The 13,449-nt window shown below is 38.4% G+C and overlaps 2 protein-coding genes across 5 annotated transcripts; one reads left to right on the forward strand and one right to left on the reverse strand.

Annotated features, from left to right (window-relative positions):
• The first annotated feature begins 250 nt into the window (after positions 1–250).
• Positions 251–7,910, forward strand: LOC107868693 (protein NETWORKED 4A). Of its 4 annotated transcripts, none has more exons than XM_016715364.2 (6): positions 251–486; positions 689–753; positions 2,506–2,606; positions 3,731–3,804; positions 3,905–4,025; positions 5,912–7,910. In XM_016715364.2, the coding sequence occupies exons 4-6, from the start codon at positions 3,790–3,792 to the stop codon at positions 7,630–7,632; spliced, it is 1,857 nt and encodes a 618-aa protein (XP_016570850.2). In that variant the 5' UTR covers positions 251–486; positions 689–753; positions 2,506–2,606; positions 3,731–3,789; the 3' UTR covers positions 7,633–7,910. The 4 variants fall into 4 exon arrangements, with proteins under 4 accessions (XP_016570850.2, XP_016570854.2, XP_016570848.2 ...); XM_016715368.2 differs by having other exon boundaries at positions 694–753; XM_016715362.2 differs by lacking the exon at positions 689–753.
• A 4,767-nt stretch (positions 7,911–12,677) lies between these two features.
• On the reverse strand, positions 12,678–13,449 carry LOC124886031 (the record flags this gene model as incomplete). Its single annotated transcript, XM_047394195.1, is given in 1 exon segment — positions 12,678–13,449. A coding segment is annotated over 1 exon segment (772 nt), but the record flags the coding sequence as incomplete, so codon positions are not given.

The following is a 13,449-nucleotide window of genomic DNA, read 5'->3' on the forward strand; positions in this document are numbered from 1 at the left end:
AGTGCTTACGTGGATATTTATGTTGATTCACGTAGTGTATCACATAGGCTTAAGGTTATCAAAAATATAATTTTAATTAGTTTAGGGTAATAAGATCCCTTTAAAAATTTTTATTTATTGTTCGAAATAATGTAATTTTTTTCAAAAAAATAAAAAATAATTAATTAATATTTTGTAGGATGGAGTAATATTATCCTCAAAATAGGAAAGTAGAGAAATATAATGTATTTGTCAGTATTTCCGAAGATAACAATGTTTGGTTGTGAAGACGTGGGTAGCTTTAATGACAAACAACACTATCTCTTCTGTTCACATTCAGATCCTTCCTTCACCCCTCACTTTGACTTTCTTAAAGCCTATGAACCTTCCCTCGACTTCCACATTTCTCCCCTCACACCTTCCTCTCCAATCTACAGCCTGTTAACTGTTTTTGTTTTCTCAATTTGGCTAATTATATGGATTCTTCACCACTCTACTTGTTAACTGGTTAGTTCTTGATTTTCTACTCTCTTGTTTCTTGCTTTAATTTTCTTGATTTGTCTATTTGAATTAGTGGTTTATGTTTTGTATTTTGAAGTTGCTTCTTGGCTTGTCTGGTTATAGTTTGGTTGGATTTTTTTTTTTTTTTTTTTTTTGTTTACATTAGTTTAGTTTTTATGCGTTGTGAGTCTGGGGTTGAAATGTGAAGGATAGGAAGAGGAGTTGAAGCTGCACATTAAGGGGTCATTTGGTTGGAATTATCCTATCTTCAAGGTGGGATGTCCGGATGACTAATCCGGAGATGAGTTATTCCATGCATTTTATTCCAGCCAGACATGGGATAGGCTCATGCTAAAATTATTCTGGGGTTGAGTTATCCCTTATTCTGTGTACCAAACGAGCCTTTGTGGTTGATGAAATTCCTGAGCAAGAGTTGTCTTTAGCTAATCTTGCCTTAGTGGTCAATTCCGTGGGTTGAGGGTTGAGTATCATGAGGTGTTAGATTCAATTCCTAGCAGAGACAAAAACACTAGGTGATTTCCTTTCATCTGTCTAGCCTTGGTGGTCTATCGGAAGCAACCTATCTAGCTCATCTCTGAGGTAGATATACGGTGTGCAAACACCTTATCCTCTCAAACCCCTACTTTGTGCGATGGGTGTATTGTTGGTGTTGTTCTAGCTTTGGTGAATAGAGTTACCTGGTATATGTCGCTCATGGGAGATGGCAGGTATAGGTGCGCGCAAGCTGGTCTGGGCACCATGGCCATTATAAAAAAAAGTTAAAATTCTATCCTTGTACAGAGAGAGTAGTTTAGGCTACACTCGTTGTAGTAAACCAGTGTACAAACACTTCTATTACTTCAATAAGGAAAAGAAAAATTACAACTCAACTCAATATGTGTAAACTACTGCAATTACTAACAATGGGATGGAAAGATTGAACCGGAAAGGAAATCCACGCTCTTGTTGGGCTGTTTAATTCTCTTGCTTCAAGCTCACCTCAGGCCCAAGTCCATCATTGACTATGTTATGACTTGCTTGGTCTACCAAGTCCACATTTGGGTTCATAAAAATACCCCCATCTCAATAAGAACCTTGTCCCCTCATGGTTCAAGATAAGATGTCTAGTAAAAACTGAAAGAAGTTGTGACCTTAGTGTGATAGTCATAGCTGATTTGATGTACACGAAGTTTCAAATGGAATAACCATATGACTCCACTGTTCCTATTGTAGTAAGAGCATATAAGTGATGTTAGTTTGAAAATCTTTTTGATCCAAACACTGTAATCTTCTCATAACACGGTTGAACTATCAAAACAACTTGTAACTCCCTTGAAATAATTGCTTTAACCTGTGAGTAGTGTGCTCAACATCTCCATGATAGTGAGTGCCTTCCCAAAAACATGTTCTTGTGACCAATGGCAACAACATCACTTTGAGAAATTTTATAACATGCTCAAATATAAGAGCAGCTGCATAAAGCTTAAGATTATTGCGTCCGTTACATACTAGTTTGCTATTGTCAAAGACCAGAATGCCAAAATGAGAAGCTGCTGCTGCACATTGTCTAAGCCCTTTTCCCATTTCCTATAACTTGTAGTTGCATGCATGCTGGGAAAGCAATTTCTTTGACGAACCTCTAACTGCAATCTAATTCATAACACATGTGCATATGCTGTCATAAACTCTTAGAACTCTACAAAATATAGTCAGCTTGAATTCCACCAAGAGCCTCACTCAAGTTTTTGATGCCTCCTGGCCACAAACCTCCCGAAGAACCCCTATAGATGTAATTTGACCAAAAACAATGGGTCCTTTTAACATTTTCAGCATAAGAACCATCAAGGAAATGCGTTCTTTCCCTTGCTCCACTTACTTTAATCTGCGGTTGGTATTTTGTTACCTAGCTATTAAAGTATAATTTCATAGTTATATAGCATAATCGACTATTTTTAATGAATGAAAGATAATTAAAGATTTGCGATCGAATGGCTTATGTTTAGTTCTTATTTATCTTTTTGACAGACATGATATGAGGTAGAATACGATCACGTGAATATAGTTGGTCACAACTGTGGGATTAGATATCGAACTTCCGGCACTCCTGTGCGTGGAGTCCATGAGAGGTGCGTATTTGTTGTTGTTTGTTTCTGCCCTGTTGGCCTTGTCCAATTTCAGCCCATCAGATTCCACAATGTGCATAGACTAGACCTTGTCAATTTTGTTCTATAGGCTTTGATGAGGGAAATTTCACGTTGGTTCTTCAGTAATGACTTAATTATCAGTTCTGGCGTTAGTTTTCCTATTATCTGATATCACCGGATGACCATATAATACGTTTTTTTCCCTTTTAAAATGGTAAAGTAGAAGCTTTTGTCCATTTATGTACAAGCTCTGCCTAACCATTATTTTCATGTTTGCTATTCCTTCTTTTCCAATTTATGTGGTAGTGTTTGATGGGATATAGAGTTAAGCAAAGAAAGATAGAACGAAATACTTTTAAAAGTTGTTTAAAGGAGTATGGACATTTGTGTGATTATAGATCCACTTGTAAAATGAAGTTTAAAGTTAAATCGTTACTATAAATAGTAAGGTATCATTGTATTTTGGAGCAGATAGAAAAAGAAACTATTCCGCATAAATATATAAATTGGAACAAAGGGAGTAATCTACAAACAAATGTTAACGGTTTAGCCATATTGTATTGGCTTGTTTAGGTGTTTGTTATATATTGTTTCATAATGTGTCATATTGTATTGGATTGTATTATACTATATTGTTTTAATGAATACAATGTTTTGATAGATTGTATCATTTCTCGTCGTCACATGCCACACATTAGCAATTTGAAGAAAAAACTTACAATACTATAAAGAAAAATATGGTATCGGGTAGCATTATTAGAAAAAAAAAGGTAGGGTAACGGACGAAATGAAATTATTAAATAGTAAGCAAATACAGTGAGAAAAATTAGAAGGTAACTGCACAATCACACCAAATCCGTTGTTACATGAGACGGAACTTTTCATTGTTCCATACTGATGAATTTAACGATATATACAATAAAATTTATGTAACAATCAAAACAAAAATGCGTTTAAAAGAACACTAGCAGATATTGCAGTGATATAGTAGAGATACCTTTATTTGCATACTTATTGAACATGTTATTCCGAAACAAAAGAAACATAGATCCTACTGAAGGTTGACTTTTGATAGTTTGACTTGCATTACCTTCATGATTTTGCAGGCAATCTTTTTTAACTTCTTTGAGCTGAGGAGTTTGTATCCAATAACAAGCTTGACAGAATGGCATCAACTGTTGTAAGATATCTGTGTTCCATAACTTTACAGTTATGTTTAATGAGTTTTATTTTCCTCGTCGGATGTTCTATGAGATTAAGAGTGAGTTGTACCTTTCCAGGTGAAGTCCAGTAAGATGAGGAGTAAGATGAGGAGGATGGAATCGAAGAAGTCACATGCTTGGTGGTGGGATAGCCACATTAGTCCCAAAAACTCCAAGTGGCTTCGAGAGAATCTTGAACGTAAGCTATTGACGTCTTTAACTTTACTTTATCTTTGTCAAATCCATCCATTACGTATTTGGCTTCTCTACAAATGCCAAAATAGACCATCCAAATATATATATATACACACCCGACTAGTTGAATTCAATTAACAGGCATGGTTTCTTGCATTTAAGATGCACCCATATGGCAGAGATATAGAAATTTGTTCTAGTGAGTGATAGGATTTGCTACTCACTCTGCATCCTAAAATGTCACCTTAGGGATTATTTTCACAAATAGATCCGAACTGTATAATAACAAATACTATATTCTTGTAGTTTTATAATTCGTATAACCTATTGTCAGGGATGGAGCTAGAAGGTTACATATTGATTATTTTGGCCAAATTTTGCATCTGTATTAAAGTTTACTAAATATGTACAGAAGTTAAATTCAGAAGGGTATGATGGTCTGCTAATAGTACCACACTGGCAAATTGTGGTCAGGTTTTTTCTTCATTTTTCGTCATTCCATTTAGACCCATTATGATGTTAGTCTAATAGTACCACAGTTAACACATTTAATTGATCGGTAACCTTAGGAGGTGTTTGTTTGTAAGATTTTCTTCACAAAGTTCAACAATTTTTATTTCTGGACCAAAAAGAAAGACTTCAAAAAATTCCAGCAACTTTTGGAGGATAGAGAAATGCTCAACTCTATCTGTTCAAAAAGATTTGACTATATATTTTTTTTTAGTTCTGCCTTCCTTTTTTCTTTTTTTTTTTTCCCTTTTGCATTTGTCCTCCCTTTGATTGTTTGTATTTTTTACTAGCAATTTCATTTGCATGTGTACTCTAAAGGAGCCGTATCGTCCTTTTCATCAACGGTTGCTGCATTTCATTTCCCGTCCTTTTCTGGTGTTTTAACCTAAAGGAAGCGTAGTTATCCTTGACGCCTTTGCTATTCTTACTCTTCACCCTTATTTGTTGGACATGAATGTCTAATAGTGGGTTTAATTGGAACATTGTATGATTTATTGGCTCATAGAGTTTGTTTGTTGGTTTTACAAATTACAACAAATACATCCAAATACAAACACAACTTGTTTTCAGGAGACCAAGAGGACTTATTAGAAAGGTTTCTCCAAAAAGCTTTAATAACAAACTATCTTTCGCGTGTTTAACTTTGCCTACTTTTACAAATTTAAAAATCCTGTTGGCTTGCCTCCTTATATCCTCAACAATCCTAGTGTTGCCCCTTGTGTATTTGTGGGTTAAGACGGGTGAGATCAAAACGGCTTAATTAAAAGCATAGGTCATTGATCCCAATCCATCAAAGTATTGGTTAAATCATTTTAAATTGGCTCAATATTCCCAACCCGTCAAATATTTGTTAAATCATTTTAAGTTGGGTCAAATGTTTTTCTTGAAGAGTCATAGCCTACCTGGAACTTCAGCGTGTCTGTGTTAACTTTCATTCATTGTTACCTATTCTTAGCCAACACAAAAATAAATATTCATTCTATATTACTTTGCGGTTTTGGTAATTCTAATGACATCATATGATACATAATTTTGTCTTACATTGTTATGGTATTTGAAATTTTTAAACTTTTGTGTCTCAAATTCTATATTTTACATTTTAATACTGTGTCTCAAATTCTATGAATTAAAGTCAAATGGTCGGAGAAGACCTGTTGCCAATTGACCATTCTTGTTTGTGATTCCATGACAAAACTTTGAATAGTTTCATCCATTTATGTCAAAGGATGTTAGTAGCTATTACCCAGACCACCTGGGGAAAATGTAATGTAAAAGCACCTAATTTTGGCAATTTTAATCACCAAGTGGTTTCTCGGAATTTTTTTTGTTGAATGGAAAAAATGGCATACAAGAAAATGACAAATAGGTCTATTATTTCAGAGATGGACCAGAATGTCAAAAGGATGTTGAAACTCATTGAAGAGGATGCAGATTCTTTTGCTAAAAGGGCAGAAATGTATTATCAGAAAAGGCCAGAATTGATCACACTTGTTGAGGAATTCTACCGCATGTACCGGTCGTTAGCCGAGCGCTATGATCATGTGACCGGGGAGCTCCGGAAAAATATTCCCTCAGATCTTCAATCACAGGGGTCAGGCATCTCTGACGTGGGTTCTGAACCACCCTCCAGGTTGCCCTCTCCTGATCGGAGGCCAAACCGCCCTAAACCTGGTCCTCGTGCTGCTGGATTTGAATTTTTTCTCGGCACAGGCGGAAGTAGCTCGGATCTGGCAAAGGAAGGAGATGAATCCTCAACATTTGATTCTGAATCTGAATCAGATGATTCGTCCATCAATAATTACTCAAGTACAATGAGCAATGATGATGACCAAGGGTTGCGTAAGAAGATTGGTGAATTGGAGGTCGAGCTCCGCGACGTGAAAGAGAAGCTTCGCTTGCAACAGGAAGAGAACTCTGAGATCTCCTTAAGTGGATCACATGTTGGCAATGATAATCTTATTGCTAGGATAGCTGGGTATGAGGAAGACCTTAGAAATGCAAAAGAAAAGATTCGGTTATCAGAAGACGAGATTAGCAGGCTGAGAATTGAGCTTCAGAAATATGAATCAGGGGGCTACGTGGAGAGCGTCCGTGAGCTTAGTGCAGGACAGGAAGCTAAAGTTTCTGATGAGGAGCTGCAAGAGAATGCTACAGTGGAAGAACTACAAGTTTTGGATCCAGAATCTAAGATCCGAACACTCGAGGAAGAGTTAAGGAGCACGATGCAGAAGCTTCATGATTCAGAGAAGGAGGTGGAGTGCTTAAGAGAGGAACTTAAAAATAACGGGTCCTCCGTAAAGTTACTTCAGGACCAGCTTGGATCAGCACAGAAAGATGTTTCTGGCTGGAAAGCCAAACTTGAGAGAGAGAAAAGAGAGGTCTCGAAGCTGCAGGACCGGATTGCGAGGTACAAATCCAATTTGTCAGACCGTGATCAAGAAATCAGAGGACTGAAAGAATCAATATCAAATGCCAACAAGGCTTTGGCAGAAGAAAACTCGCAACTTCAATGTGAAATTACCAAATTATTGAAGGAGCGAGCATATTTGGAGGATAATATCAAAGAAATGGATCTACGCTGCCAATCACTAGAGGAAGATGTTAGACGAGCTGTAGCAGGGAAAGAAGAAATGGAGATGCTGCTAAATTCTGAAATCGAGCAGTTAAAGTTGACCATTGCCGAGAGGGACAACCATATTGAAGAACTGAACAGAAACCTTGATGCATTATCCCAGAAGTATGATGCATTGGTAACAGAGAAAAACGACCTAAATGCTAGAGTTGCATTGCTAGATGAAGAGCTTAGTTCTAAAGATGATCAAATTGATCAAATGAACAACCATTTGCACCAACTGCACATTGAGCACGTGGCGTTGATTTCTGAAACTAAAGGGGCGTGTAAAACGGTAGAGGAGCTGAGGTCTAGAGTTAAAGAATTGGAAAGAGAAGTAGAGAGACAAAAGGAAATAATTTTGGAAGGTGCAGAAGAGAAACGGGAAGCAATTAGACAGCTTTGCTTCTCACTCGAGCACTATAGAAATGGTTACCAAAGGCTTCGGCAGGCTTTGGAGCATAAGAGACTACCTGTGATGGCAGCCTAAGTCCATTAGTGATGGTGGGCAATCGTTCTGATCATCTGTTCTCTTTTGTTGTCCAAAACACCTTTAACCTTTTTGCTTTCCTTGTAGGGTTCAGTTTTCTTTTGTTCAATGGCTCCTTTTGTTAGGCATTTTGCCTTCCAGTATTGGGGTATTTCTCTGTCTGTAATTGCAGGAATATTAGTTCTGCTTTGCTATATACATGCTACTCTCCTTAATATATTTTCATGGTTCGAACAAAAACAATTACGAGCCCGGTAGGGATCGGACCTACGACTTCATCCACTGAGCAGCTACAGGTGCATTGTTACCCTTGTTTTACATATAATTTTTTTTCCTACCGCCGACTATAAAGTATAATATAGTCGTATGTACATTGATAAGAGAATGCTCTTAGTCAGGGTCACCAAAACCTGATGTTGTGGGTTCATGAAGAACCAAATTTACATGGCAGAAAACTGTCCAGTCTTGTATGTGACCCAAGGACACTGTTGGACATACTCATTGAAGTGTTGGATAAAGGAGGTGATTCAAAGTAATTTAAGTTCTAAAGGAATCACAAATTAATCTCTGAATTTCATTTGTTGTAATTCAGGTTTCTCCCTTTAACCACCTCATAAACATGAACTGAACATTACATCACTGGAAAATCTTCCTGCTCGCAAGAGGTCTATATTTTAATTTCCTTCTTTATTTTAACCTCATCAAATCACATTGACAAAGTTGTCTGCCCAAGAAATGGCCTCATCGAGGACACACGAAGGATGTATGGCTGAGGAGAAAAGATCCGTTCCCCTGATGTGGACAAAGAGACAAAGATGGCAGGTGCATGGACGAGGTCGTACAGATTGATACTAAATTTTACTCGATTGCAGGAGTTTGAATGAACTCAAGGATCGAAATTACTGCCTCAGGAGTAGCTAACTCGAGAAAACAGTTAATGAGAATGAGAATTGAAAAAACAGAGAGATTTTGAGAAAGAAGTAATGTCTATATATCTATGTGAAAATGAATAGATTACATGTTTATATGGAACTCATGACCCAACTATCCAATGACTAGGCAACTTGAGTTAGTTATAACTACTTAACTAACTTTACTGTAGCTGAGTAACTAACTATACTGGTTAACTAACTTTTGGAACTTTTTAAAAGTTCCTACTTATTAATATTGTGTATCATAGATCACCCGAGCATGTCAGGAATATTGGCTGGCATCACTAACAGCATTACCACATGACTTTTAAGCTATTGGTCTCTGTACTTTAACGTGCTACTTGACAAGCACTTTACTGTAAAGCCTAAGAAATTACGAGTTGAATAACCTCTGAACAACTAAACAGTATTTCTCAGGAATTCAAGAAGAATAGAAGTACTATTGAAGGATGATTTCTCCCTTCTTACAACTGTAAAGTGAGAGTATATATCCTATTGTTTGTTAGCTGACCTCACTTATTAACGGATTCTTAACTACCTTCTAACAACCTTTTGTAACTGCTATCGCAGAAAATGACTAAAACACCCTTCTCACATTTTTATCACATAACAATACTTCCCCCCCAAAGAGTCCTTGGCCTCAAGGACTAAGCTGCGGAAACTGTTGACGAAGGGAAGCAGCATCAACCCAAGAGCTGTCTTCAGAAGGGCAATTAAACCATTTCACCAAGTGCTGGAGGATCTCACTATTCCCCTTCTTGATGGATCTCGTATCCAGGATAGCTTCCGGTTCTAACACCACATAACCATGAGGAGAAAGAGTGACAGGAAGAGTAGGAATAGCAAGTGTGTTACCAGTGCACTTCTTTAACTGAGAGACATGAAAAACATCATGAATCTTGGCCGGAGAAGGGAGCTGCAAACGATAAGCAACAGAGCCAATCCTCTTAAGCACAACAAAAGGACCAAAATACTTAGGGTTCAACTTGTGGTAAACATGACTCTTAAGAGATAGTTGTCTGTAGGGTTGGAGTTTGACAAACACACTATCACCAACAGCAAAAACTGTGTCACACCTGTTCTTGTCAGCCTGTGCTTTCATCCCGTCTTGAGCCCGTAACAAATGATGCTTTAGGAGTCGAATAGTGCTTTCTCTGGCTTGTAAGCTTCTATCAACTGTATCAACCAAGGAGCTATGAGGAATATAGGGGAAATGGGTAGGGGGTTTCTGACCATAAAGAACCTCAAAAGGAGTCAGTTTGATAGCAGAATGATAAGTGGTATTGTACCACCATTCAGCAAGGGGTAACCACTGAACCCACTCTTTGGGTCTGTCACTGCACATGCATCTTAGATAGCCTTCTACACATTTGTTTATAGCCTCAGTTTGTCCATCCGACTGAGGATGATATGCTGAAGAGTGATGAAGCTGGACTCCCTGTACATCAAACAATGCCTGCCAGAACTTACTCAAGAAAACCACATCTCTGTCACTAACAATCGTGCGCGGTAGACCATGCAACTTGTACACATTATCCAGAAACACTTGAGCCACAACTGAAGCAGTGTAAGGATGGTTCAAACACATAAAGTGAGCGTACTTACTAAGTCTGTCCACTACAACAAAAATGACGGATTTGTTGTGGACTTTAGGTAGACCCTCAATGAAGTCTAAGCTTATGTCTTGCCATACTTTATTTGGGACAGGAAGGGGCTGTAACAGCCCAGGGTATCTCACATTTTCACCTTTACACTTTTGACAAATTTCGCACCTTTTCACATGAGTGTAAATATCCCTTTTCATCTTCTTCCAATAGTATAATTCATTGACTCTAAAGAGTGTTGCAGATATATCTGAGTGCCCCCGTACAGCACTATCATGTAAGCTATGTAGAATATCTTGCTTAAGAGAAGGACTATCCCCAACCACAATCTTTTCTCTCCTATATAATACCCCATTTGTCAACATATAGAGTGGGTGGGATAAGGGGTTATGCTGCAACTGGTGCACCAATTGAGACAAGTGACCGTCATAGGTGTATGATGTCTTGACCCTGTCTAAAAAATCAGAAGTGATGGTAGTGGTCAGTAGGTGCAGTGTAGGGGAGGTAGGACACCTGGACAAGGCATCTGCAGCTAAATTCTCCTTCCCACATTTGTAAACTATGGTGTAGTCATATCCCATCAACTTGGCAACCCATTTCTGTTGACTTAGGGTGGATATCCGTTGCTCCATGAGGTACTTAAGAGGTTGATGATTAGTCTTGATGATAAAATGTCTCCCAATTAAGTATGGCCTCCACTTCTCAATTGCCTTCACAATAACAAGCATCTCTTTTTCATAAATGGGCAAGGACAGATGAGCATCACTCAAGGCCTTACTCATATGAACCAAGGGGTGACTATCTTGCATAAGAACAACACCAATCCTATATCCAGACGCATCTGTCTCCACTACAAATTCTTTTGAAAAATCAGGTAAGGCCAGTACAGGGGTAGTACTCATTGCCTGCTTAAGAGCTTCAAATGCAGTAGTAACAGAATCAGACCACTCCAACTTTTCCTTCCTTAAAAGTTATGTTAAAGGTCTGGCTAAAATCCCATAATTCTTCACAAACCGTCTATAATACCCAGTCAGTCCAAGAAAGCCCCTGAGTTCCTTAATAGATTTAGGAGTAGGCCATTCCTTCATTACCTTGACCTTGTTGGGGTCAGCTACTACTCCTTGTTGTGTAATAATATGACCCAAGTAATCAACCTCAGTTTTAGCAAATAAACATTTACTGAGCTTGACAAATAAGTTATGGGACAGTAACACCTTGAAAGCCTTTTCCATATGACTCAAATGGTCCTTCCAAGAGAAATTATAGATCAGGATATCGTCAAAAGACACCAATATGAACTTCCTTAGAAAAGGATGAAATATGGTATTCATCAAGCTCTGAAATGTGGAGGGGGCATTAGTCAATCCAAAGGGCATAACTACAAATTCATAATGCCCATTATGAGATCTAAATGTTGTCTTCTCAATATCTTGCTCATGCATTCTAATCTGGTGGTATCCCGACCGCAAATCCAATTTTGAGAAATATTTTGATCCCCCTAGTTCATCAAGTAACTCTTCTATAATGGGTATGGGAAATTTATCCTTCACAGTGTTAGCATTTAATTTCCTATAGTCAATGCAAAGTCTCCAAGTGCCATCTTTCTTCCTAACCATAACAATAGGAGAAGAAAAGGGACTTACACTTGGTCTTATCACCCCTGTTTGCAACATTTCTGCTATCAACTTTTCAATCTCATCCTTCTGAATTGCAGCGTATCTATAAGGCCTGACATTGATTGGAAGGGTGCCTTCCTTTAGAATAATTCTGTGGTCGTGTACCCTGTGAGGGGGTAATTCTGTAGGAACCCTAAAGAGTAGTTCATATTGTTTTAACAGTCTTGTACTTCCTCTGGCATTTCTGCTTCCAATTTTTGCCCTTCCTCCCCTTTAATTGTCTGAACAAAAGCCATCGACATCAGGTTTATTTTTCCCGTCTTATTTAATATCTTCTGCATCTTGACATCTGCTATTACCTTAAATGAACCCGGTTGACTGCCTCTTAAGGATATTTTTTTTGTTCCCATCTGAAATTCCATTTTCAACAGGCTAAAGTTCCACCTTATATCCCCTAATGTGATCAGCCATTGAATTCCCAATACTACATCAGCTCCTCCCAAAGGAATAACCAGCATATCAGTTCGAAAGTCCACTCCTTGCATTTTCCAGTGTACCTCTCTACTCATTAGTGAACTATGCACCTTATACCATCTCCAACAGCAACTGCAAAGCGCTGAACATTACTTAATTTGCAACCTAATTTCTTAGCGATTGTCAGGTCCATGAAATTGTGTGTTGAGCCAGAATCCACAAGAACATGGATCATTTTGCCTTGAAGTGACCCCTTCACTCTCATAGTCCTGTAATCACTAGTCCCATTGAGGGCATGCATTGACACCAGAGCTTGGATGGAAAAATCCTCCTCATGCTCCACCTCGTCTATGGCATCTTCCCAATTAGGTTCTTCGTCCTCTTCTTCCATTTCCAAAATAAACAATTGCTTCCTTTTACTACATTTGTGATTTGAGGGTGTATTTTTCATCACACCAATAACAAAGGCCTTTTGCTCTTTTCTCATCCATTTCGGTAGTTGATAACCTTCTTGTACCTTGGTATGGTGGTTTGTTCACGGTGTTGAACCCCTTGGTATTGTCTACTGGTCTACTGCTTCCTCCCTTAGATTGACTTCCCCAGAATCCTTGTGGGTTAGCGAGTAATGGTCTAGAATTCCTTACCAAGGACTGTGTGTGACCCATTTGTAGCTTTAATGACTGCTCCGCCAATTTCTCTTGATTATACGCTTTCATCAATGTTCGAGGCCCCAACATTCTTACCTGAACTTCCACTTCCGGTTTCAAATTCGCCAAGAATATTCTGATTGACTGTTCTTCCGTTATGTCGACCTGATTTAGTAACTCGTCAAATTTGTCCAAAAATTCTTGCACACCACCTGTTTGTTTAAGTGCCACTAACTTCCCCAAAGGATCGGCATGCTGGAGATAAATTGCTCGCCCATAGTCACTCCAACTAGGAACTGCTCCCAATCGTCCCTTCATGTATGCCTGGTGCCATTGAAGAGCCTTGCCTTCCATGTAAATCATCGCTGTTTGCACCTTCTTCTCCTCTGGTGTCGACATGTAATCAAAGAATTGCTCCGCCTTGTACATCCACCCTTTGATATCGTCTCCATAAAATTTGGGGAATTCGATCCTCAGTAATCTCTCAATTTGGAAATTAGGGTTCCCAAAATTAAATTGGTTGCCATTGTTGAACTGACCTCCG

The sequence above is a fragment of the Capsicum annuum genome, chromosome 1, assembly GCF_002878395.1.
Source record: "Capsicum annuum cultivar UCD-10X-F1 chromosome 1, UCD10Xv1.1, whole genome shotgun sequence".
Taxonomy (NCBI): Eukaryota; Viridiplantae; Streptophyta; class Magnoliopsida; order Solanales; family Solanaceae; genus Capsicum; species Capsicum annuum.